The sequence below is a fragment of the Pelecanus crispus genome, chromosome 2, assembly GCF_030463565.1.
Source record: "Pelecanus crispus isolate bPelCri1 chromosome 2, bPelCri1.pri, whole genome shotgun sequence".
In the NCBI taxonomy this organism is placed as follows: Eukaryota; Metazoa; Chordata; class Aves; order Pelecaniformes; family Pelecanidae; genus Pelecanus; species Pelecanus crispus.
Genome location: NC_134644.1, coordinates 18,634,592 through 18,662,167, shown reverse-complemented (window position 1 = coordinate 18,662,167; position 27,576 = coordinate 18,634,592). Strand labels below are relative to the sequence as shown.

The following is a 27,576-nucleotide window of genomic DNA, read 5'->3' as shown; positions in this document are numbered from 1 at the left end:
GTTATTCAACAAACCGAGTATTTTGAAAAGTGTACAGAACATCTTAGGATATGGTTATACAAAAAACAACTTGAAAGAAAAGAAGAATGCATTTAAGTGAATTTAGGTAATTTACTCCCCCCCTTACCTGTTGTGACAAACCCTTACTTCTTAGTTGTCTTAACAAGGCTACTCAGCTTGAGTTAGGCAGGAAAAAAAATGTTATGGTAAGAGTAAAGCCTAAGAAACAGCCTTTATAGATAAAAATATTGATAAAATCACTCCCACCGATAAGCAATAAAATAGATAATTTTATTATCTATAATAATAGCTATGTAATAGATATACATCTGATTGTATGTGTTAATGATAGGTTAAACACTTTTGTTTTAACAATAATATTTCCTAAGGTGAACAAAGTAAGAGGCCAAACACAAACATATTTAAAGAAGCAATAAAAATGCTTAAAAAAATTAGGGGAAGGGGAGCTAGAATGTTTTACTGTATTAACAGGAAATATCTTCATTTTAAATCTTCATAATTATTATAATTTTTAGTGTAATATTTAACCTGAGGTGACAGATATGAAGAAACATAGATTGCTACACTACATTTTAAGTGGCTGAAGAAGATGGGAAGAGATAACAGGATTTTTCATGACTTCACATGACCACATCTTCTAACTAGTGGGCAGCAAAGTTTTTATCCTCTGAAAGTATGATAAATATTATTTCAAAACTGGATTCAAAGGCAGGAGCTTGCAATCTCAAGCAGTAAAAAAACCCCAAACTATCTGGTGTAGATGCTGAGGCCAGCAAAGTTACCTGCTGTGCTAACAAAAGCCTCATCCTGCTACTCTTTAATCACATATTTTTGTCTTGTTGAACTGCATGACTATTTACCAAATTTAGTTAACTTTCCCTTTTCACTTATTTCTACATTAGCTTCTGCCAATGTGAGATAGACGAGCTTTACACATTTTTTTTTAATTAGGAGCAGAATGCATTACAATATTTGCAGAAAGACAAATTTGGAAAAATCACTTGATCTTTGCAGTATTTATACAAGGAGAACATTTGGGATTTTTGAGATCTCTTGTTGTCATATCATATGCTTTTTCGTGGTTATTTTCATTAAGTAAATAAAGTTCATCAGCCTTAAGTTGAGACATACAGTTCTTCTAAAAGAACTACTGAATTCTTTTGTAACTGAACTCCTTTCTTATTTCTTCCAAAGTGAATACTGATTTCTTTATTTGAAAGACTTAAAGCTAAACACTGTATTACAAAAACACATTGTGTTTATCTTTAAAAATACTCCACTGGAAAGATAAAAGTTTCTCCACTAAAAACAAGTAGTACTTCACCCTTAGAAAATCTTAAAAAGCTTAAGGTGTCAAAGCTAATTTGTCAAATTGAATTGCTTTTGCCCAAAAAAGTGATGGTGTGGCTGTGAAAATAAACTTTAGTTATCAACAGTCATCTTTAAACTACCTTTTCTTTAATGAAGGAAGCTGTCCATTTCCATGCCCTATTGCCAAATGAATAACTTATCATCCTAATGCACAACCCAATTTAAAATGCAAAATAAAGAAATGCAACACATAAAGTTCTATAGTATAGCTGTTTAGTGAAAAAGGGAAACACACAATTTGTATAATGGAGTTTCTATTCATTTTCCTTATTAAACAACTCAATGCAATGTGCTGGGAAAACAACAGCAGACAATCAACATGGATTTGCTTGTCCGCTGCACCTCACTGAAGCAGCTAAAGCCATAGCAGCAAAGCAGAGTAGCTTTAGCATGGCTTCGATGCTACTCTGTAGCCTGGAAGAGCAGAATTCCTTACTCCTGGCTCTTCAGGGATTTGATCATCACACAGTTAAATATTTGGCAAGTATATTGCTATTGATAGTTTCAAGAAACAAAAGCAAAGTCCATTAGCCAAGTGTACAGCCCAAGAAAGCACGCAATGCATGTTCTCTAAAAGATGGTGGGGAAAAAAAAAAAAGTCTACACAGTCACACATGCAACTTCTAGTAGTCCTTTTGTCTATTGTTTTCCTTACTTTTCAGTCTGGTGGACTACACCTACTCTTCCTCCCCCTCCTCACAACTTTCACTGAAGTTCAATCCTGGGTAAATGCCAAAATCCTAATTTTTCTCACAGAAGCAGTGAAACTACTAATATCAAAGTCCTTTGAGGCAACAGTACAGAAAGCATCATGATTTGCTTTAGATTATTTTGAAAAGCATTTTAATAATGGAAGTATGAGAAACAGATAACATTGAATAACTGGAAAAACTAGACATTGTTTCCATTGGTTTTGGATTGAATTGAATCCAAATAAGTGTCTAAGCAAACTTCTTATAATTATTAATATGTTTATGAGATAGTCATCACTAATATACGGTTTAATATTGCAGAGATGCAAGACAGCAATATTGGAATGTTCTGAGGACAGTCTAGGTAAACAAATCAATGCAGTGACAACACAAACTAATAAATTGTTACAACAATTATTGTTCGTGTCTTTGCAACTCTGGCATGGTTCCATAAGTTAGAGTGGTATATGAGAAGGCAATCATATCATATTGTACCACTTACCATTACAGACCACTGAGAATCTGAACAACAAGCATGAAGTATAAAATATGTTATAGTTCAATCAAAAGCTTCTGCGCTAGATAAAGTGATTGCTTGAAATTTTCTGGTTTATATTATGCAGCAAATCAGACACAATGATCTCCATGCTCTTTTCTTGCCTTAAAATCTATGGAAGTCCCACATGGCAAGTGAGAGAGTAAAGAAAGGAAAAAAGTGAGATGGACAAGAAGGAAAACCAAAGAAGAGATGAAAAAGAAAAAATGTGAGGATGGGGTTTAAACTTTTTATAGATTTTTAAAATCCAATTAGCAAGTCTAATTTAAAAGTACAGAAGCTACATGACAAGCTGTTGACTAGCATGTGTAGTTATTATAAACTAAGTTACAAGGGAAGCTGGTCAAATATTTTCCAGTGGAACAGTATTCCATCAGAAAATGCTAATGGAATGGAACCAAAACCTTCCATACGAACATGACGACTTCTTGAAAAGTTTTGACAGAAACCAGGCAGAAAGGCAGGCTAAATTACCAACGTGCCTCTTCATCTTTTCTCTTGTCAGCCAGATGGCTGGTGAGTTGCCTGCCAGGCTGCTTGGCTTCTGGTTTTCACAGAATCCCTGACTTCTTGCCCGATGGGCTGCCAAACAGCTGGAAAGCCAGGTCTCCAGGAGCTCCTAAGCTTTTTGGCTTCTTATGGTCTCAATGTCTCAGGCAGCTGCTTTGCATGCAACTTAGGACCTGAGGCTCCCCAATGAAGGAGATATGGGTTATGCTCTTAGCTTCCCTTTGCTTCCCAGCTTCCAGGTTATGTGTTTTACAGGAACTGGACTCCTATATTTGTAGGCATTAAGGACCTCAGGGCAATTTATGGCAGTCCATTCAGGATCTCTAGGGTAACATATCTATAGGAGGCCCAAACTCCTCATGATGGTTGGTTCACTACACTTCTAGGCAGCCTGTGTCAAGAGTCATTGGATAGGCTGGTTCTGCATGCACCTTGGCAAGCATGGCAGTCAGCTATGGATTCACCAAGTCAGGTCTAACTTCCTGGGCTACCTAAATCTCCAAGGACCCTGGTGCTCTGGAAGGCCTGAGGAGCAAACAAAAAATTCCTTTTTGTCTCTCTCATAGTACTCTCTTGAAGTTTAGTTCATAGCAAATGCTTAAAAGTTGGAAAGTCTATCAGGGATATCAGGGATTAAAAACTGCATAAAAGTGAGATCAAATATAGAGAAGTAGGTATGATTTATGATAAAAATGATAATGTCTAGAGAAAACAAATAGGAAAATGGAAAGAGCAGTAAGTCTGAACTGCCAAGGTTTCTGTATAGAATTGCAAAAAGCATAGCAAGGAAAACAAAGAAACTGGAAAATGCTGTACATACTCAAGCAGGGAATTTGACATTATAGGTTTAACCAAAGAATGGTAAGTAAACAAAAATGTATTGGTACTACTTAAGTAAAATTTTTAAAATATAAAACAAAAGAACAACTGTGCATTATGGGGCATGACTGATCTTTATATACTACAGTTTTAAACTAGTAAAATGTGTAAACAAAGCATCTTAATTGATTTAAAACAGCAAATAATTTTATTTGTTAAATATTGGAAGAATTTCCAAGTTCAACTACCTTTCTTTGTTACTTTTAGTAAAGAAAATGTTCTCTGTGGTTTTATACATATGGTTACATTAAAATTTCCATAACAAGCAAAATCTATGTAAGAATCCTAAATAGCATGGGTCAGCAGCAGCATATTTTCCACCCACAGGTTAACTCCAGACTGCTGGCTCCAGCAGAGGTCACCTCCTCAGCACATAATACTTTTGCAAGAGCGAAGGGTACTTGACCTTCACACATACCCATCTCATGACCCTTCCCTCTTAAAACTGATTTAGTTTTGATTTGCGTTTTTTTTGTGTCAGCATGGACATTCTCTTTCCCCATATATAGGAAATACACAGACAACTTTAGATGGCTAGTCATCCTTCATCACACCCATGAAATTCCACTGCAGAGCTGAAAGGGATGCAATGACTTTGCGGGAGAAAAATCACGCTTTATCAGAAAAGTGTGAGATGTCATTTTACAAGAACATTTCAAGAAAATAGAGTAACTTTCCCCCTCTCTTCCCTCAAATGTCCAGACTCAAACTGTTTACTTATTTTGACAGACTTTGTACATAGCCTTCATAGTTGTAGCTATAACAAAGGCTAAAACTGAAACTTTGAAAGTTGAAAGCTGATACACACGCACAGATAAAGGATAGAAGAAAGGATGAGGCCTGACATTACCATTCCTACTCTAATGTTTGCACACAAAACTCTACTAAATATGCAGACAGAAAACAACCTCTGTAACTTTTTTTTTTTTTTAAATTTCAAGACATACTATTTAAAGGTTACTGTGTGAGGAAATAGGTATTTTCATACAAACTCACACTGGCAGTGTTCCTGTTATTGGCACAATGCCTTTGGATGAATTTTATAATAGCCCAAATAACATCTTTGTAGAGTTTCTCTAAATTTTTCTGTTTGGGCCGATGTACATTGGGAGAACACTATAAATACTGTTTTTCAAAAAAGCATCATAACCAAATATTGACGTTCCAACATCAACAGAGTTGAGTAGACTTTTCTTAGCCATTTTTCATAATCATTTGTGTTTCTTGGATGGTGCGCTTACACTTTGTCATTACCAACGTCCCTGCAGTAGTAACTTTTCCTTTTGGAGGTAAGGAGCTAGTTAATAAGAATCTGCTTCCATTAAGGTAATTCCTTTGAATACATTACATTCCTGTCTCTTTAAGTCTTATATTTTAAAGAAATGTATGAACTAATTTATCCAAAATCGTAAGATATTTGTCTAAGACTCACAAGTAGCACTCACAGGTGCTATGCATACTTTCTCAGGAGAGTTTTACCACCCAAGTTATATCACTGCCAGCTTACCTGTAAGATCTTCACTCTACAAGAAATTCTTATGGATACAAATATTTAGAACTAATGGTGACGTACAGAAGTGATGACCGATACCAAATCAATATTACGGCTGTCAGACCTGTAACAGTTTATGTACTACAGTGTACAATTTATATCCTCTATTTAAAAACTCTTAGATATGGCATGGACCAAGTATCACTGACCTATATCATATTGCTCTGACAATATCACTTAGCTGTATCTTACTGATAAAATTCTATTCTATGGGAAGTACTCTGAACCAGCTACCATAATCTAACTGTCGACATACATAATCTAGGGTTACGGGAACTTGGATTCTGCTCCCTTTGCAATTAACCTCCTGACTAACAGCAAGCAAACCAGTTAGTCCCAAAAGCTCAAAACTGGCTAGCACCTAAACATCTTGAGAATTCAAGGCTTGGCCTTTTGTGACTCTTATGCGCCTAATGGTAAAACAGAAATGGTAGACTTTCCATACTTAGATTATGAGGAGAGTGGATTGCATGAGAGAGAATCATGTACTCACACACTATGACAATAACAGCCCTATAAGTATGATAGATTAGCTTCTAAGATTTTATAAATAAAATTTAAAATAACCTTTAAGAACATTACAGAAAATGTCTGTGCAGAAAAATGGATGCTGCAGTACATTGTTATAAAAATTTGTTTCTGATACTATTAACAAGTTCTATTTCATCTATGAACCTCCACACTACAGAAGAGAACCACTACAGCTTCTACAAAAGAACAGAAAAAGAAAACAAATCCTGATTCCAAGCTCACAGCTATTTGAAACATGGTTTGCAGTCCCAAGCACAGGCTTGGAAAAGCCAGAATGCACATAACCCTTTTAAAGTCATATACTTATTACTGCTTTTGAATCAAGCACTGCATAAACCAAACTGTGCTTCTTAGAAGATCATGTAAATTGTTGAATATTATTAACTTTGAATAAAAACATCAAAATTTTGTTCAGATAGACATAGTTACTGTACTTCCACAGTGTGGCTATAATTGCTGCTTTATACATATTTCTTTCCATTCAGTGTCAGAGGAAAGGGTATTATTGGTAGGTTTGTTTCAGTGTGCCACTCTGCCTCAGTCTCACACAAAGAACTCTTTGTGGGGTCACAGATTAGCATTTGGGCAGGCAGCCAAGAGAGATGAAAGGAGGATGGCTACACTAAGGATGTACATAGCTTACACTCATCAAATACCCAGGGGAAAAAAAACAAGAAAAAAATCCATGTAGTCTATAATTTCAGTAGCTGCCATCAATCCCCTTAGTTTCTGAATCTTTTAGTGGAAGCTCTAGCAATGTGGAGTTCTACTCTGGCACTACAGGTTGCAGAGTCTTACACATAATAAGAATTACCCCAGTTCTGAGATAAAGTAGTATTTTAACATTCAGTTATAGCAATATTGTTCAAGAGAGAGGCATGTATAGTCGTATCTTGACAGATGAGACATGTATACACACCATTATTAGGTAACAAAAAACTTTATTATACTAGAGTGTATATGTTTCAAAAAAAGATGGAATGATAATTCAGAATAACCAGTACGCTTGAAAAATGGCAAGCAAGCTGCCATTGTAGAAATCATTGTGAAGAAACAGAAAATGCTTAAGTTATAAAAATCAAGATCAAATGTTCTCACAATACTTTCATCCATATATCTGTATCTACATCCATCCATCTATATAAATTAGTAGCAACCATACAGTGCTCAGTTTCAAAAAGGAAACACTACCTGCAAAGGACGCTAAGGATATCTAGCACTTTGAAGGAATTTCCGTTCTTTACATAGTCAGGATCTCAAATGATATGTAGAAGGATATATATTTGTGGTACAGTAGATAGAAGATACAAAAGCTGCATTAAATATGGTGGTAAATAGAAATGGAATATATTACTGTACAAGGATTAAGGATAAAAGTCTACATAGTATTCCAGGAAACTTCTAATGGGAAACAAAACTGTCCCCATTTATTTTACCAGAGGTCAGTGGTAAGAATTCACTGAAGATGACTTACAGCTTAAACTCACCATTTTATCTCTATTTGGAAACTGACATGAAATTAATGAATAGCTCAGTCTTCTGTGTACAACTGACCTGCACAACAACCACTATTCACAACTGGCACTTTTTGTTGGCAGTCTGAGCAGAAAATCTAAGGATTACATTGGCACAGAGTCTGAAATATGCTCTGAAACCAAATGATGGTCTCTTGAGAACATAGCTGAAGTACCTCATAGTGGAGAACAACTACAACTACCTGTGCTATTCAAAGCCTGTGAGTAGAAGCTTTCTGTTTTCAGCATTGTCAGATTTTCAGCATGCTTTATTTGGGAACAGGAAGTTTAGGTCCTGATAAGTTATTAAAATATATTTTCCAAATACAGTAAGCACTGTAAAGGCAAAACAGAATGTATAATGAGTGCTAGATGGAGGACTATTCACTTTTGAAAAGTGAATACTTTAACTGTTTTAAGCAGTTAAGAGAATGAAATAAAGAGAGCGTAAGTAGCAAACAGTTAAGTATTGCTGGAAATCATCCAAATATAAAAATTATATGTGAGTATATATGTAACAAAACTGTTACTTTAAATATTTTCTTACCTTAGCATTTTCAATGCAAGGACAAATAGCCCAAGCTGCACTTGCTTGAACGTCTGGATTAGGATTTTTCAACAATGACCATAACAAACGAACTCCATCTAGACGGTCAATTATCCTATTGCAGAAACAGACCAAAAAAAAGAGATAATTAATTATGGAGTAGACAATGTTAAATTTTAGATTGTATCAGTTTGTTTGGAACACTGCTTTAATAAATATTGGTATGATTTTCTTTAATATACTGTTTTGCTTCATGTAAGTGCTCATATTTAATTGTCAGCTGATCGCCATCAGCATAGTCAGTAAACATTGCTTACTATAGCAGATGGGTGTGAACAAATGATGTAAAGTGCTGTTAACTTTTTTCTCATTCAAAATCATTCAAAATGCTTATAGAAGATAAAGTAAAATAAACTACATTATAACCAGAACTCATATAAACGTGAAAACAGGCATGTGACTTTTTAATGATCTGCATGCAAAGCGAAATCTGAATTCAAGCATACTGGCTTCTTTCATATAGTAACAAATACTTTCCAAAACAAATATTTATGCCCAAAACGATGTACTTAACTTTTTATTCAGCCTATGCTTAATGTATTTACCTTGCTCTATGACATATTTTAAAATACTATGTTTCTAATCTAGCATTAGAAATTAAAATGGTCACACCACAGTACATCCTTTGTTGAGCATGAATAACGTGTAACTTGTTTCCCATGTGTTCCTTACCAACGAGACTAACACTGAACACTATGTTGCAATTACTTAAACACACTGTAATCAAAGTATCTTCGTGACTAGCTGAAAACTGAATTATCATCAGAATCATCTCTACACCATCTGTGTTATGTTTACATATCAATCAGGCTTGGGGATCATAACTTCACATTAGGGTCCAGTGAATACCTTAAATGGAAAGGAAGGTCAAACAAAACTTAATAGCCTTTACAAACATGCTTTTTTTTCCAAAAGATATGTTAAACCCAAAGCAGATGATCTGAAGATAAAGAAAAGCAAATATACCTTCATTTTCTAACCTCAAAAGTAAAAATTCAATTGTATAAAATCAGTCTACATCTTCACTTGTAAATGCAAGAGAAATTAAAATACAGATTGTGCTTAAAAACATCATATAAAACATCTCATTTGTGTTCATGATATATAGGTTTGCCATGAAATTTTTAAACTAACTATAAAATCAGCTTTGTATGTAATCCTACCATCATTTGAAGCAGAAAAAATAATTAAGGACACAAACTCTGTCTAAAATAGCCAAGGATTTTATTCATAATGCTTGTATGCAAACTGGTTAAACAACCATGTTTTTCAAAGTAACATTTTTTTGCACAAAGCTATGGTAGAGATAGTACACATTATTTAAGATATGTTAATTTTAATACAGCTTATTTTACATACTCAGCTCCAAATCAACTGCAAGAGGATCATCATTCAAAGGACAAATTCAGAAATCTTAATGCATCAAAATAAAATAGCATGATCACAAACTACACAATTACATATATATGTTCAACAAAGTAAGGATGACAAGTAAAATCTTCAAAACAAGCTTTTAAATCCCTCCAAACTCCCAACACTTTTAAGCAATTTTAACATTACTTCCCTGTCATTTCAGAAAGCACAAGGAATTTTTTCTTAAATTGGAATTAATTAAAAAAGAACCCATGAATCTTTCTTCTAGTCAAGCAGAGTACTGACCATTTACCAACATGAGCTACTTCCTCCCAAGAGGGGCTAAATATAAATGACCCAGCTCCAACCAGTATATAAAAATCAAGAGATAGAAGCCAAACACTGAGCTCAGCTTTTTCCACCACACTTAAAAAAACAACCTCTACGCTGATTTATCTTTCCTTTCTATTTTTTTGAAAGCTTCCTTTTCAATTTAAAGTTTACTTTCATTTTCTTTTCAGTTTTCTTGTCTTCTCTTCAGCTTTTCAAGGTAAACTAGCCTCACTCTGTGGTTCATTTTCTAAAGAAGAGTTTTGCCTTTTGCTTGAAGACCAGAAGGACCAGTTGTCTTACACCCAACAGAACAGCTCAGAATATCTGAAAGTGTAGTCCTCTGTCCATTCAACATGTATAAAATCAAACTAAAAAACATTACAGACAAAACAAAAAATCTCCAAAGTACATTCTTCATCACCGATTACTGCTTTCTCTCAATTACACCAGATTAACTCAAATGAAAAGAACTCTACATACCAGAACAATGCTCTTAAATTCTCATACTGGAAGAATTATCATTGTGTAATCACCATACAAGCACAAACCCTTTTATTTTCATCTTGCTGAGAACGTATATTTACCAATTAAAGAAAGCATTGCTAAACAAATGACTAATCCTTTCTCAGTTCAATTTTTTATCTTTCTATGGTTTCGCTGTACAATGTAGCAGATGAAGAAACTGGGTGATAAACGAACATATCTGCTATAAAAGCAAAGGGAACACTAAAATAAATGGCCCTGAAAAATGTTCCCTCTATAAAAGTGCTTAGACATTAGTTTCCTTTCTATGTGAAAATTCCTTTTCAAAGTGGACAAAAATAGAGTTTCTTTACAAATAAGCAAAGAAAGAGATGGGAAATCAGACCTGTAATCTTGAAAATTTCAGCTCTGATGGCATTACACTAAACAATATTCTGATTTGCTTCTGTATATAGATTTTGTATCTAATTTTCTTCCCAAAATTTATTAGAACATTATTAGCAGGATGCTGTAATAAAGGTACTTACCACAATAAATACAAGCAAACGTACCTTAAAATTTACTTTGGTTGGCATTCAATTCTGTATTCATCCATAGCTAGTACATTAGTCACTCTGTGGTTACAGTCACTTAAATGACATAATAATTTGTTGACATTATGATGATAAAATTAAACTACAGTTAAACCGGTATTAACCACTCACAGGATGTTAAAGGACAGTTCTTTTAATAAAGATGCAGAACATTTCCTTTGAAAGCTGAAGGGAATCCCATAAAAGCTGAAATAATTTATTTAGTTGCTATCAAAACTCTTAATACTTTAAAGTTCAAATATTTAACTGCTTTATAGAATAGCTGAACTACATGTATGTAATGTATCTAATGTATAGAACACTATTAATAGTCAAAATCTTAATCTTAATCTAGTCACCTAAAGTAGAAAAATTACCTTTATTATAGGTAATTGCCTTCTGGTGCTTCACTATAAGTACATAACAATATATAAATATGCAGAGTTCAGAAGCAAGAGCCCAGATTCTGAACTATTGTTGCTCTATACTTTAACATAGCAGAGGCATCTCACAATAAACCTGGACCAAGATGGCCAGCGGCCACCTCTTCTGATTCAAAGCTCTATGCCACATTTTAGAACAAGGTGTAAATTATTCTGCTCCTTAAAATAACCAAAAGTAGTTGTATTGGCAGTTGGAAATAGCTGTAGTGAAGAGGCCCTCCTGTCAGGCACTCCTGTGCTGGCCAGACATGATTAGAGCAGAGATGAAGGGGTATGCAGCTGACATCACTCCTACAAAAAGGCCAACTGCAAGGTGTATGAGCAAAACATCTTCCTGGTTCCCACACAGAACAGCTGACATATGGTGTATATAGAATGTGTCTTATGGGCAAATCATTTTAATGCAATTAAATACATTCAGAGATTACTGGAGTGTCTAGGACAGCCTCTGGGAAATCTCAGGTTACAGTGAATTGGTGTTTGCTATTTGACCAGTGCAGATAATTTAACAAGATGATTTTTTTTTAATGACTTTTGTTGGCTGTTTACAATCAACAGTTGTTTAATAAAGACTTTTCACATTATTTCATTTAAAAACCTTGATATCATGACATCACTGAACATCATGAGATGTCTGTGCAAGATGTGGGTTACAATTCTAGAAATTTCCTTTAGGATTTTTTTATATATCTGAAACGAGCAAAGCTGCTAATCTGAAATAGTACTTCTCTTTCAAATTCAAACTTAATATTGAACATTTCCAGTAGAAACTTCAACATGTATTGCTTAAACACACATGCATACACACAGCCTAGACATCTGTTTGTCATATCTATCATCTTTTTCTGTTAGTGTTGTTTGCCAGAACTTTTGAGAAGTCTAGTTTAATTGCCTGCCAATTTAGACCACAAATACAAATGTAAACAAAGAAAGTTATACTGACTCTGTATTGTGCTCACTGGTAAGATTACAGGGTTTAATTCTGGCAGAATGTAATCTTGTCTTTTTTGAAACCACAATTTAGCATGTTGCTTAAAACTTTCACTAGTTGCTGTGGACTGCTTTGATAAATAGTATTATATACCAATGACTCAAACTCCATCTATTTGGCTAATATAATTGTACATTTTAGTTTATAAGGTTCTAAACCCTCCGTTTTGAATGCTAGAGATTAATTCTATAGGTTTTCAAATGAAAAGGGCAAATGAAAATCTAGTGGCAGTTAAAGAATATGCACTAGTCCTCTGTTTTTAGTAACAGAAAAAGAGTGACTTGTAAAAAGTTCCCCCAAAAGACAAATGTACATAAAAGATGTGTGGCGGCATCTCTGTCAGTGGCCATGCAGCAGACTGAGTATGGAGAACAGCTCCATGTTGTCCACATAATAGCAAGGAAGTTCAGTCACATAGTTTTTTTAAGAAAAGTCAACTTATTTTTTTGCTGTGAGAGAGGCTGGCTGCTATTCTTTATTTTACAAAGCTCAATAGAGCCAATAAGAATCACTGAATTTCTTGAAGTTGCCTTAAAGTAAAGGCTTGATGCAGAAAAGTAAGACTATTGTACCTTCCGCTCAGTAGTTGTAGAAGTTAAAGTGTCAGCTATGAAACGTGACAGAGATAAAATATATAAAAGACATACAGAAGCTGTAGATTCACCTATGCCAATCTACTAGCCTTCTCTCTTTGTCAGTGCAGGTTTCCTCCATGGAACATGTGATAAATATACAGTATTTCCCTCAGAACTTAACTGTACTGTTTCATAGAACACTCAGGTTTTTATTTCTTATATTAATCCCACCCTCTTCAGTACATAACCTCAAATTATTCACAGAAACTATGTGAGCTCCACTTGGTCTGTATGGTTTCCACATATCTACTGCTTCAAGTAGAACCACATTCAAAATAGGAGACTGCTCAACTGAATATTTAGTCTTTAATCCACACTTTGTTAACAGCTAATGAAATGTAAGAATATATCTGAAAAATTCTCAATCCTTATGAGGGCTTGATACTCCCTTTAAATTTTCCCACTTTGTTCTGGGTTTCTAGTACATATGAAGTCAGTGATAGCAGAATCCAGAAAAATCATCATAGTTTTCAGAATTTCTGTAGTGCCAGACTAAAACAGTAACTCTTTAAACAGTGCTTGTCTGTACCACATGACAAAGAAAACAAGCCTTAAGACCTGCCAGCCAAATTTGCCAGGAGAAAAGCTAATAGTAGAGTACAACTGATCTCCTAGAACCTGTCAAGCCATTCTGAGGAATAAGTGATTATGAAATAAGGAATGTAATAGGGACCCAGACAGATGAACCAGGAAGACCAGAAACAGCTAGGTATCAAACTGCAATAGGAAGTTCTCATCACCTGTATATACTTACAGGCTACAAGTGGCTTTGCTTTGCTTCTTTCTAGAACACAATCTTGGCACACGTATTGAGTTTGCGTGGCAAGATTTTGGTAGTGGGGGGGCTACAGGGGTGGCTTCTGTGAGAAGCTGCCAGAAGCTTTCCCCATGTCCAACAGAGCCAATGCCAGCCAGGTCCAAGACAGACCCACCACTGGCCAAGGCTGAGCCCAGCAGTGATGGTGGTAGTGCCTCTGGGATAACATACTTAAGAACAGAAAAAAAAGTTGCGCAACTGCAGCCAGAGAGAGGAGTGAGAATATGTGAGCAGAACAACTCTGCAGACACCAAGGCCAGTGAAGAAGGACAGGGAGGAGGTGCTCCAGGTACCAGAGCAGAGATTCCCCTGCAGCCCCTGGGGCAGCCCCTGGTGAGGCAGCTGTGCCCCTGCAGCCCATGGAGGCACACGGGGGAGCAGAGATCCACCTGCACCCGGGGAGGAGCCCACGCCGCAGCAGGGGGATGTGCCCAAAGGAGGCTGTGACCCCGTGGGAAGCCCGTGCTGGAGCAGACTCCTGGCAGGACCTGTGGACCCATGGAGAGAGAGGAGCCCAGGCTGGAGCAGGTTTGCTGGCAGGGCTTGTGACCCCGTGGGGGACCCACGCTGGAGCAGGCTGCTCCTGAAGGGCTGCACCCCGTGGGAGGGACCCACGCTGGAGCAGTTCGTGAAGAACTGTAGCCTGTGGGAAGGACCCACATTGGAGAAGTTCATGGAGGACTGTCTCCCGTGGGAGGGATCCCATGGTGGAGCAGGGTAAGAGTGTGAGGAGTCCTCCCCTGAGGAGGAAGGAGCGGCAGAGAGTGTGTGATGAACTCACCGCAACCCCCGTTCCCCATCCCCTGTGCTTCTCAGGGGGAGGAGGTAGAGAAAATCAGGAATGAAGTTAAGCCCAGGAAGAAAGAAGGGTGGGAGGAAGCTGTTTTAAGATTTGGTTTTATTTCTCATTACTCTACTCTGATTTGATTGATAATAAATTAAACTGATATCCCCAGCTCAAGTCTTTTTTCCTGTGATGGTAACTGCTGAGTGATCTTCCTGTCCTTATCTCAATCCACGAGCCTTTCGTTATACTTTCTCTCCCCTGTGCAGCTAAAGAGGGGAGTAATAGAGTGGGCTGGTGGGCAGCTGGCCCCCAGCCAGGTCAACACACTACAGCACATCTCCACATCCTTGTTAAGATGTGTCCTTTTGGTTAAGAACTTCAGAAAACGTTTACAGAAGGAGAATGAACTCCACAGTTGTTTCTAACAAGACTACTTATTGGTTTAGTCCCAAATTCTGTAAATGGAACAAAATGATGATACAGACTATGTATCCTTCATGTCTTTGGTGACTTACTCTTCCCAAAAAGGAGAGCAGTTTTGATGAGGAGCTACAATTTCAATTCCTGCTCTACTGGTCTGAGAGGAGGAGAAGGGAGAGGAATGGATGTCCCTCTTTTTTTGGGGGTGGGGGTGGGGGTTGTAATCTAATATCTTAACTCTGTGAGAAGAAGCAGAGCACTCAACCAAGCAAATCATTTAAACATGTGAGTTGCACTGGTGTCAATGTTTTAACTAAGCATTGTTTTAAGTATTCTGCTGGACTGGTATCAAACTTATCCACACCTGTATGAATCACACCTTGGGAGAAGATAGCAGCATTATCTCTTCTAGTACTAGAAGTCTAAATAGCACAATACATCAGGTACATGTCACAGTCTTGCTAATAATAGTGATTTCTGTGTAATGTTTTTTTTGTACTAGTAAAAAGTATATACTACTCTTGATCTAAGATCTTGCTTACTTGTTAATGTTTTGAAATATTTTTAAAAACATTTTAAAAGTTGAGAACCTTCAGTAGAGAATTTTTTCATATGAACCGAATTTGACATTTGATCCCGTTGTCCACTCTTTACAAACTCCATAAAATTTTTGTCCCAAGCCATCTGTACTCTCTCCTTCTTAAAAACCAAGATGGACTTTGTTCATCACAATTCTAGCAGCAACTTGTGTTATTTTTGGTGCTCATACTGACCACATTCCAGTACGAAACTATCCATACTAGATACTACAAGTGATAGTCCTGAGCACTGGAGTATGTCTGAGGTTTTATAAATATCAATTTATATTTATTGGCATTTAAATTTCTCAATTGATTTACAGTGTTAACTCTGTCAGGTTAATATATTACTCTAAAGGCTGATTTTCAGTGAGATATGTCATGAAAGTGATTTCATTTAAGTATACTTTTATGCTACGTGGCTAACTGTTCATACAACCCATGTTTACAGTTGTGTACCATCTAGCCTTTTGCCACTGGGTGACAGCCAAAGCATGAAAACAAAAGCCCTATTCAGGAAAAGAATTTCCTGCACTGTTATATGAATATCAAGTGAATTATGCAAATCAGAACAGGAGGAGCTTAATAAAACTCTCTTTCTAACCTTTCTTATGTATAAGGAGGGAAATATGCAGAGAATCTTGAGGTAAATATCCCTGTAAGGGAACAGTAAGCACAGTAAATGCCGACCTCAACATTTAACTGGAACACTTAATCATAAAACTCAAGGATCTTTGTAAGCTGTACAAATCTACATCACAAAACCAAAGAGAGCAGCAACTCTTTCAGTAAAAACACAGTCTTTTTCTTTGATTTTGCAAAGGAATAAGAGGGTAGAAAAGGATCAAAAAAAAGTCTGAGTTCATAAAAGGAATGATGGAGAGGGACAAAACAGATAAAATATAAATAATGCTCTACTTTAAAAATTTTCAAATTATTCTTCATGACAGTAAATGTGCACATTTCCTTTTAGAATTACTGTCTCTAATTTAGGTTACTATTTATAGAATTATAGAGTCATTTAGGTTGGAAAAGACCTTTAAGATCATCAAGTCCAACCATTAACATAACACTTAAGATTTGAGAACAGATGTAAAAGGAGAAGGCAAAACAGGTACCTACCACACAGCACTTTAAAACAGTGCTCTGTAACTTTTGAATTTTAACTTTAATAAAAATCAATTTACTAAAGGTTTATCTGATTTTCCCCAAAATGTAAAAGCTTTACATTCTACATACTTCCTTAATGTTTGGGGTTTTTTTTAATATATAGCACATTTTACAGTAGGATGTAACTAATCCACACAGCCCTGTGGAAAACAAAAAGCAAAATATCCTTTTAAGTCAGATTAGAGTTCACTATATTTGTGCCAGAATTACTAAAACAAATTTTTTTCAATATTTAAAATATTATGAATATGAATAGCTTACATCATATTTTCAGGTTCTCTTGCACAAGCTCCCACTGCTTTGGTGACATTCACAAGTAGTGCCTGATCAGTTCTAGTAAGTAACTTCACTAGAGGTGGTATTCCACCACATTTACGGATAATAGTTCGATTTATTGGCTCTTGGCAACATTCTCCCAGTGCTCCAACGATATTTACAAGAACTTCTTCAGGCTGGTCAGTGAGCAGTCCTACCAAAGCTTCTATGGCTTTATATTCCCGAAATCTAAAATACAGAAATAAAATCAAAGTTATTATTTTCAGTATGTTACTGTTATAAGTTTAATTTTATAATTAAAGTATAATTATAATTGAAGTATAATGTTTAATTTCTGTATGTAAATTATCTTGTTGAAGACATCACAATACAGGTAAGCCACTTCAATCAGTTCTTGAAAGTGTGACATACAGCATAATTTCTTACTCTACCTTTTTAAATACATTTCTCTAATTTAGCTATCTAGGAATCTGCAGAGTAGTTTGAGAGTTTTTTAAAAGTTGACATGTGGATGGAACATCTATAAATAGCTGAAAACATACTGGAAGACTGGCAATACTGTGGCATCCTAACTTCCAGTACTTTGTCCTGCCATGTTAACAATAACTAGAGTAGCAGTATATCAGACCCTCTTCCACCTCTCTGGACCACAGAATAACCCTTTCTTTTCACTAAATGTTGGCCTTTAGAGGGTTTGCCCTGACCAGTTCTATACTTAGTTCAGGCCTAATAAATGCTATTTTTCCTAAGGTCAGACCTATAGTTGTAGTCCATTTCTATTGTACTATGTTAGATTCCATTTTGAAATCAAGTAATAAATTGACAGAAGTTTGAGTTGACTGCTATATTAATACTTCCCTCATTCTTCATAGCACTTTTGGTACTGAAAATCAAAAATACGTTTTTAAAAATCCTGGAGGTCCTATCCTACAAACAGATGATGCATGCTAAACCTCAGAAGTTTATCTTTCAGAACAGGACTTTACTTCTCAGTACTGGGGTTGTCTTCCAAGTTCATTTTGTTCAGAACTTAGAAGATTCTTAACACTTAACAAATACTGTATCTTCCTTTCATACATTTTCTATGATACACCTTGACAATTCCACTCGGTATATCAAGCTATATCTAACCTGTGTATTATCTAATAATTATGCTTTGATTTATACCTTTGTGTAAATAGACATAGTTCTTCCCCTAAAGAGACAATTTCTCTGAGGGTACAGAGTTCTCATTTTGTGCTACCTCCACAGCCCCTAGCTTCTGGAAATGTCTACTTGAGCTACAAATACTCTATATTTTCCAGTAATCAGTTGTACATGTGGCTTTTCTTTCATACTAAAAGAGTTAATCCTTCCAAGCTGGTTTATCAGTATAGCAATTAAAGTAACTGAGAAATGAGAAACTTTCATTTTTCATGATTCAAGCCTTTGCTTAAGGAGCAATCTTCCTGTCTTTGTCCACTATAATTTGGAAGTATACCTATACGTTTTTTCCAAGAGAAAACATCAACGGCATGAAAAAAAGAACAACAAAGCAAGCAAGCAATTTAACCCCCCCCTGATTTTCTCTGGCTACTTTATCTGTGTTGCATATCAACTGCTTCACAGATGGAACGATATGAGCTGGCTCTGTGATGGGAAGGCTACGCTCTGACAGAGCTGTTGGCTCAGGCCATCTTGTGTCCAGAAGCAGTATGGCTGCTTGCACACAAACTGGAATCCGAGCTAGTCAGGCCCAGGCACCTGCATCAGCTCATTGCTGAGTCAGCACAACATCTCAGCAACGTACTTCAGGTCTAGGAAATACTGTGGAGTAGTTTGAAGACAATCAAGTGGCACTGCAGGAACCAGCAGGGTTTGTTAGTTCTAGCTTCATGCCAGACTCAAGCGCATCCCTCCAGATCTACTTACGTGTTTTCATATTATCCTCCCTCCCTGTTCTGTAATGTCCTCCCATCTTGAGTTTGGATACAGTTTACTGCTTCAGACTCAGCACTACGTAATACATGAATTCAGCTCAAATCTGGAGCTGCGCCTGGCTAGTAACCTTCGTGGAGCGTCAAGCACTTGCCAAAGATATGTGAGTAGCCCAGCAAAAATCTGTTTGCATTTGGACAGAATTATTGGCTACAGCTATACCAATAAATAAAACAGGCTACGGCTCATTCTCTAGCCCTGAGGACAAGAAGCACTACATAGCATCCATATGGCTAAAATCTCTTATCCTCACAATTCAGGGTGGCCTCACCCATTCTGCCTGATGGAAACAATCTGTTGCCTGCACTGTTCCCAAGGAGTGTCTGGGCATTGTCTGGGAGAGCGCTTGCTGGCACAGGCCAAAGTGTGTAAGGGACTGTGCTAGCAGTTAAACAGTATGGATAATCATAGCAGTGCCTGAACCCTGAGAGGTTTGGCCCTGTTTAGTTTACTAGTACAGAGCGACCCATTCAGTCCATCTCATCGCTGACTGATCCAGAACCAGGATGCCTCTGTGCAGATATCCAAAGCCCACAGGAAAGAAGGACATACCCCTCTGAAAAGCAAGGTTACTGTGCAATCAAGAATGCAAAAACCAGTAGGACAACACTAAAGTATGTAAAGACCATGGCTCTGTATACCAACAGTTTGGGAACTCGTTGAGGACAGTAAAAAGCCAGACTGTAAACCCTTATTACTGAAATTCTTTCTGATTTTTATCCAGCAGTTATCTCTCATATCTGCTTGTCCAGCAAAGTACACTAGAATTAGGGCTGCAGGAAGAGGTTACCTCTTACTGACACTCCTTCCAGCCTATGAATCTTACATTCCTCTGTACAGAGCAGCATAACTTCAGCAGGAACCCTAGCGCATACTCCAACGCAGCAGGATTTTTTTTGAGGTAAGGTGCATGAATCTGATAAATGAATTTTAGATGAGGGGGTGGACTATTCTGAATCATTAAGCTGTTCCATGAAAGGTGGAGGGTGATAACTCCTGCTGTCACATTCTCAGATAGTCACTAGAACCCTGATACCGTGAGGTGGTAGGTACCTATGGTAGGACTCTCATCAGTTAATTCCACTCATTTAGAAGCTGGGTGTCCAGACTAACCTACTTTTCTGAGCCCCTTCTGTAGCCAAGGAGAGAGGCATCCTAGATTCCAGTGTATTTCTAAAGTAGGTGGACCTTATGTGTGTTAGATATCTACCCTAGAATGAGATAATTTGCTCTCTGTCTCTCTCAATGTAAAACATTAAAGCCAAGTGTGCTAACTACTCTCTCGACTCCAGTTTGTAAGCTACGGAGAGGAGTGGGGATATCGGATAAGCCCACGTGCCAAAGGTATGTGCTAGTACACCTCCTGACTCAGTGACCTATATCTTAACCATTCTTTAGAGGGACCAATTGTCCCCATTGACTCTTAAGATTCTAGGAACCTAACACTGTATCCACTGTACCCTGATGAGGTCAGGTGGCAATTTTTTAAGTACTATAAAATCTAATTTGAAAGCTCAACTGATTATGAAGTATGGTTTTGAAGAATCATGACATAACAATAGTGTAATAAATGCTTGTAAAATTAAATCGTTACTTTGACACATTTTCTCCACTGATCGCACATTTCCAGATTGCTCCTGTCACAGCTGCTAAAAGTTGTTTGTTTTCAGAGTTACCAAGCAGAACAGATAGTGGTTGTAGACCTCCATGCTGTCTAACCAGGTCACGTGTTTCTTTATCTTCTGCACACTATACAAAAAAATTAATACATTTATCATGTAAAATGTGTAAAATGATGTCTTCAAAAAGCTAGGTGTATTATGTTGTAACTAGTAAAAACTAATACAGAAGAAAACATAAATATTTTATTAAAGTATCTGAATATGCTAACAACTCACTAAGAGTTTTGCACTAATGGATATGCAGCAGTGCTTATACCGTCACATTGTCCACCTTGTGGGCAAACAAACATAAAAAACCCAAAGCAGCTCTTTGCACAGTATGCCCCGCCTCTTTCCATTGGTTACCTGTGCAATATAGGGCTTGCACACAAGAAGAAAAAGCAGGAGCTTAATTACAATATTAAATATGCAGCTAAAATATTCTCATAAGAATTAAGCCAAAGACCATCAAAATTTTTATAAAGTAATTTCTTACACATTAGAGAAATAGTAGAACTAGGAAATATTAAAACTGACGACATGAAAACAAAGGGCTAATCCTGGCTCTGATCTACTGATTATTATAATACCATTACCTTAAATATGGCACTTGCACAATGCATCTGAAGCTCCTCATGGTCACTACTCAGATTTTTCACAAGGTTCTCAATCATTCCTTCTGTCCTTATTGCAAGCCTGTAACTTGGCTAAAAAGATAAACTGCATCTTTTAAATCCTGTATATTAACAGTTAATAACACCAGTCACAATAATAATAATACAGTGTTACAATTCTAAGCTTTGATACAGAGAAGCCTTGTACTTTTAAGCACAAGTCATCTACATTGCCTTGAAAATACTATTGATGTTCTCAAAGTTAATCAAATACATAAATTCTCTGCAGTGCTCTTCAAATCACCTGTAAAACCAGGTGCTGCAATGCCTGTTTTGTAGCCACCTGGCTTAAACAGAATTCAGAATATTCTGAAAGGTGTCCAGCCTTCCTGCTCAGAGCCAAGGAAGAAAAAAATGCTTCAGAATGGGATCAAGAAATACCCACTCATTTCACTGAGAGCCAGCAGCCAAAACTACAGATCTATTCCTAGAACAAGGTTAGAAAAACATGTCCTTAGAATTAAAATTTTTTAGTGATCTTTTCTTCCAAATTTTAACCCACAGGCACTGTAACAAGGGGCCATTATTTAAGAGGGGAAACATCTGTGTAAGAGATGCATTTAGTGTTATTTCCAAATACGGCCAGATAAGAAACCCTCAAAAACTTCACCTTCTCAATACAGACTTACTGAAGCTAAAATCTGCCAGGTTGCTGTCTCATGGACCATGCATAAACCTGTGTATTTCAAGAAGATAATTTTGAAAATAAAGTGGTTTATAATGTAAAACCTTTTGAAAAATCATGTCTTCCTTGTCTTAAATTCACCAAGAGAACTTACGTATATTTTTGACCTTAAGTGCAATGCACCTTAATTTCAAATATGATTCCACAAATTGAGAAATAACCACTCATGTTAGGCAGTGATGGTAAAAAATACTTGTATTCAAATTTAACAATTGAATATACTCACAGTTGTGAAACCTGACAAGGAAACCTGTAGAAAAATCACATATATTCCTTTCTTCTTTTTTCAATTGATCAGACACCATCTTACCCAATTCACAAGGACATTGTAAACCCCACTGCCCTGCACTGCATTGGATCTTCTTGCCACATCTCCACGTTAGCTTTGTAGAATTTAAATGTACTGATTAACCAGAACATAGCATCTTAAATTGCCAAATTTGTCAAGTATGATGAAAAAAATGAGAAAAAAATGAAACTGATTAAGGATTTAATTTCTATATATTTTCTTTCACAAACTGCTCCTAGCCTTTTAAATAAAAAATATGTGATCTTTACTTCATTACAAGCTGTGACCTTATCAAAACCAGTTTGACCACACAAAGCATCTACTTCTTGATGGGATAACTGCCCTGGTTTAAGTGACAGTCAAATGTAATGCTTCCTTTTAGTAGCAAATTGTTTTAACGATTAGAAATAACTTAGCTATATGTGTTTACTTACTTCTGAGGCACATTCTTGTAGTGTCCCCACTACTGGGGTTAAGATGTTTGCACGTGAACATTTGAGCCATCTAGCTAATAACGGAATGCCACCAGCTTTACGGATTGCTTCTTTATTTTTGATGCTTTTGCTGCAGCTCCAGAGTGCCAAAGCCCCACAGCGTGCTATTTCAGTATCTTTTGCTTGATATGGTGTTAGACTGATTGATCCTACTGAAACACATTCCAACAGCCCAACCTAAAAAAAATATTTTTTTAATTATCTACAGAGAAGTTTGATATTATACTGCTTTTTAATGATGACAAACACTACCAGAATAATAATGTATACAACATATGATGTATTTTTTGGACAAAAATATGCATATGACAAGGGTACATATTTCAGTGTCTGCCTACCAGTCTCTTGATTCCTCCATGCTGCCTTACTGTCCTTCGTGCTTCTTTAAATCGAGCAACATTAGCAATTGTTTCAGCTGCCAAACATTTTAGAACTTTATCTGGAGAGTCCAGTATTTTCACCATGATCTGTAAGCCTCCAAGATATGCAATTGCATGTCTGATCAGTGTATTTTGACTAATTTCCTTCAGGATTTTTAATGAACCAATCTAAATAATGGAAGATAACAGAATTTAAATGTTATTTAAGTATACATAAACAGAAAAATTCTTCAAAATGCTGGGTTATCTAGAACATTTTATCTTTTAAATTGAATCAGAAGAAAAGAAGGGAACTGAAAGTCAAAGAAACTAATTTTTTTCTAAAAAATCCTTGAAATCAAGAAAATACAGACATGAGAAAAGAAAGAAATCAATTTTCTTTATACTATATAACTTCAAAAATTGAAAAAATATTCTAATAGAAAAGGCATATTCATTGCTCTATTTGACAAAGCTATTTACCTGACATTTAATTTCTTCTGTATCAAGTAAATTAATTAACACTTCAAGACATCCAGTGTCTCTGATAGCCAGCTGACAGGTTTCTTGAGCCAGATTGAAATCCTTCATTGAACACAATGCGATTACAGTAGCTGTTGGATTACCCCCCTAAAATAAAGCAAATAATTAACAAATGTGTAAAGTGCATTTAATACGAAACTTAATCTCTTCTACTACTACTAGTAAAACTACTAGTAAAGCAGAAACATGTTAGATTGTTTTGATTCTGTGGTGTTAAATAATGCAGACATAGTAAGAAATTGAATAATTGATAAAGTCTGCAAATGGCATATAGAGTGAAGTGAGAGTGAATAGCACAGGTGACAAATTACTAATATGGCTTGCTGTGAATGGACTACTAAATTAGGCAGTCGTGTATGGTGAGTTTTGTATGAGTGTTTGCAGATAGCAAAAGTATACACCGTGAAGATACAGACATTTCAGAGAAGCTATCTGCATTCTTTGCATTGGTGTTCACTCTGGAAGAAACCAGAGATTCCATCTGGAATCTTCCATTGTGGAGGACATTTCAGAGGGTTTTTCTGGAACTGAAGTCACTGTAGAAATTTTTTATAAAAAAACCCCGACATTATGAACAATTACAAATTGCCATTATGAGATAGTATTCAACTGAGTTATAAAGGAAACAGGGTAAAATAGTTGACTCAGTAGAACTGGCATGTATCCTCTTGCTTCAGAGTGCCCCGTTACCAATGTCCTGGGAAACAACAAATGTGATGTCAACTTTGAAAAGAGTTCAAGGGTTATCCAAGGCCTTTTAGCCAAATATCTGTGCTGGACAAATTGGTAGACTGTAATAAAGAACAGAATTAATAGACATCTCTCTAAATATGATATCCTTGCAACAATGTGATATACTTAAGAGTCACTATGGATCTGTTAAGAGAAGTCCTACCTTACAAAACTTACCAAGCTTGTGGCCATGGTGATCTAGGTGATATGCCTAAACGGACTCCACCAGGACTTTGACAAAGTCCTTTCCTGATACCTTTTAAAGAAACTAAGCCACTATATTATAAGAGAAAAGGTCATTTAATGGATTGAAAAGAATGACTAAAAGATAAGAAACTGGGGATAAGAGCAAATAGTCAGTTCAATAAATGGATGTGATTTAGTGGTGTTCCACAGATCTGTGTTGAAGTTGTGCAATTCAACATACTCATAAACACCCTGAGAAATGGAAGGACTAGTTATGTTACAAAGTTTGCTGCTGATGTTATGATTCAGGGTCAGTTGTGATAAAGTGCTAAAGAACTTACTAAGAGGGCAATGAAATAGCAAATGAGAAAATGAGAAATGATGCACATCAGAAAAAACAATCCTAACTCCACAGATAAAATTATAGGTTTTCAGCTGACCATTAAAAATCAGAAAATATATCTTGGGGTTAGCATAGATGGCAATCAAAAAACAAATGGAATATTAGGACTTATTTGGAAAAACCAGTGAACAGACAATGTCACTATACCACTGTATAAATCCATGGTTCACATTCACCTTCAAAACTTCATGCAGTTCTGCAGCCTCAGTTACTACAGCACTGGAAAAGTTTCAGAGAAGAGCAGCAAAGATAATTGTTTTTTTCAGTCTAGAAGAGGGATGCCTGAAGGGATATGATAGATGTCTACAATGTTAGGAATGGCATTGAGTGGGATAGATAGGGATTGACTGTCCAACGTCTCTTTTAATACAGATATAATCTCTTTTAATAATGAGGTATAGTGATATTCAGGTTAAAAAGAAATAAAGGGAGTTGGTTCTTCAAATGAGGCAACAGACTAGTGGAACTAGTTGTGAAAGGATTCTGTGAAAGCTAAAACATTTCATTGAAGGTCAGTAAAACTTAAATATCTCATTCAATTTTCAACTCCCTGAGCTAAAAACAGATGGGGGCTTGGAGAGTATTGGAAAGCTGTGTGTTTGCCCTGTTCTTACTTTGCCCTGGGCATTCATTTATAGTCCTGGGTTTCTTCTGCCTTGGTAGAGTATGAACAGAGTTATGCAGTCAAACTTCCCACACTTGTGGAAATCAGAGGTCAGGACACCTGGAGTGCAAAAGATGAGCTTTAACCACAGAAAACTTCCATTCCGATAATTGTGTCTCCCCTCCTGTTGCAGTCAGGTTATTAGGATACATTGGCTTTTGACGTGCCCAATACAGTTTCTTTTATGTCTAAGTTTAAGGTCATACACTTACAAATAATGAAAACAGGCTATAGCTCAATGTAGGAGTTCTATCCTGGAAACTAGAGCATATAAAAAGACTTGGGATGTTGAATAAGAGTTTGAGATTACAGTGTAACATTTGATTCATGGGATGAATTTTGTGTAAGTGAAAGTACTGTGCAACTACTACTGAAATTCTGTGTCTAATTTTCCTTTTTACAGTTCTAGAAGGAAAGTGAAAATATGGAGATGATTCAGAGAAGAGAAATAAAAATTATTGTAAGCCTAGAAAATAGTTGCATTAAGACAGACATGAGAAGCATTATTCGTTTTATTAAAAAGTAAATTAAGGTATGATTTATTCATAGTGAGTAAATAAATCTATGAGGAAGAGGAATGTGATCAGAGAGCTCTACAGTCTAGCACAGAGGTTTGATAATTTGAAGTTAAAGGTACTAAAATTTAGATGAGGAGTAAAGTGCAAGTTTTCCATTGTGTGGTTAATTATCCTTTGGAAGAAATTACTTAAAGTGATGATAAGTTTTTCAGCAGTGGAATTTTTTCAGTCAAGATTGGATGTTTTTCTAAAAGATAAGTTCTATTTCAGTCACAGCTACTAGACTAAAAGCAAGAAAAAGATCAAAGAATACACCCTGTGGTATGTAGAAAGTTAAACCATGTGATAACAATGGATTCTTTTGAATGTCTAATATAGATTTACTGTTAATCATATCAGGCATGAACCCAGCTGCACAGAAATTAGGAGGGCTGAGCTACCATGTAGCTGCAACAGAAGCTGGAGTGCATGAGCAATGCCAACTGGTGCTAATGTGGAAGTTACAACTTAGAGCGCCTAGTAAATCAAACTACGGTATCCACCTCCCACATGCCTCTGAATTCCAGGGAAGCTTTGGCTCCCATCCAGATCTGAACTGTGCTGCCCAAGCCCATCTCTCTCAAATGACACTTTTGAAACTGTGAAGGACTTTGAGCCAACCCTTTCCAGAGGAAAATATTTTGCTCAACTGTGCACATCATGCTGAAATATGGAATACTGAAAAACTGAGTGCTAATATGAAACAAGTAGATCTAACAAAAATAAAGCATTTTGCAGCATATGTCTTAAATCTAAATAGAAACAGTAAGACAAATACAGAAAAAAGTCTTTAAATTTAACATGGTCTTCAACAGATACCATAAATGTAGTAGAGAATCACAAGTGAGAAAATACATCTAAAAGGAATGTGAGAAAAATACTTGATAAAGTTTCAGATCAGTAACTTACATCAGACAAAACACTTCTGCTAATCAATGAAGTCTATGGGGATGGAGCTGCATAGCTAATTTTTACTTAAATTTCTTGTAACAATAGATATCCACAGAATTTCCCCACAGAAAATTGCTGAAATATAAAGGTAATTTTTTAACATCTGTATCACATAGTGTCCTGAAAGAAGATTTCTACAATTTTTTTCATGTTACCTTTTTTTAATCGTGGTTATCATCTTGACTTCAGAAGAAAATGAAACGTGTCTAGCTTTAAGAATATATTTTGATCTATTTTGTAAAATATGTCCTAGAGGAATAAAATAGTGTAGCAATTTCTCAAATGTTTTCCTAGAGAAATCAGTTTACCC

General features: G+C 36.2%; 1 protein-coding gene across 2 annotated transcripts in view; it reads right to left on the bottom strand.

Annotated features, from left to right (window-relative positions):
• The window catches only part of ODAD2 (outer dynein arm docking complex subunit 2), a 91,333-nt gene that overhangs the window by 33,552 nt on the left and 30,205 nt on the right, over positions 1–27,576 (bottom strand). For both annotated transcript variants that reach the window (XM_075706126.1, XM_075706127.1), the window contains exons 10-16: positions 23,714–23,860; positions 23,210–23,419; positions 22,812–23,048; positions 21,326–21,436; positions 20,663–20,817; positions 17,077–17,319; positions 8,174–8,288 (exon numbers count right to left, since the gene is read on the bottom strand). In XM_075706126.1, coding sequence (XP_075562241.1) covers positions 8,174–8,288; positions 17,077–17,319; positions 20,663–20,817; positions 21,326–21,436; positions 22,812–23,048; positions 23,210–23,419; positions 23,714–23,860 — 1,218 coding nt within the window. The remainder of the gene's footprint in view (positions 1–8,173; positions 8,289–17,076; positions 17,320–20,662; positions 20,818–21,325; positions 21,437–22,811; positions 23,049–23,209; positions 23,420–23,713; positions 23,861–27,576) is intronic.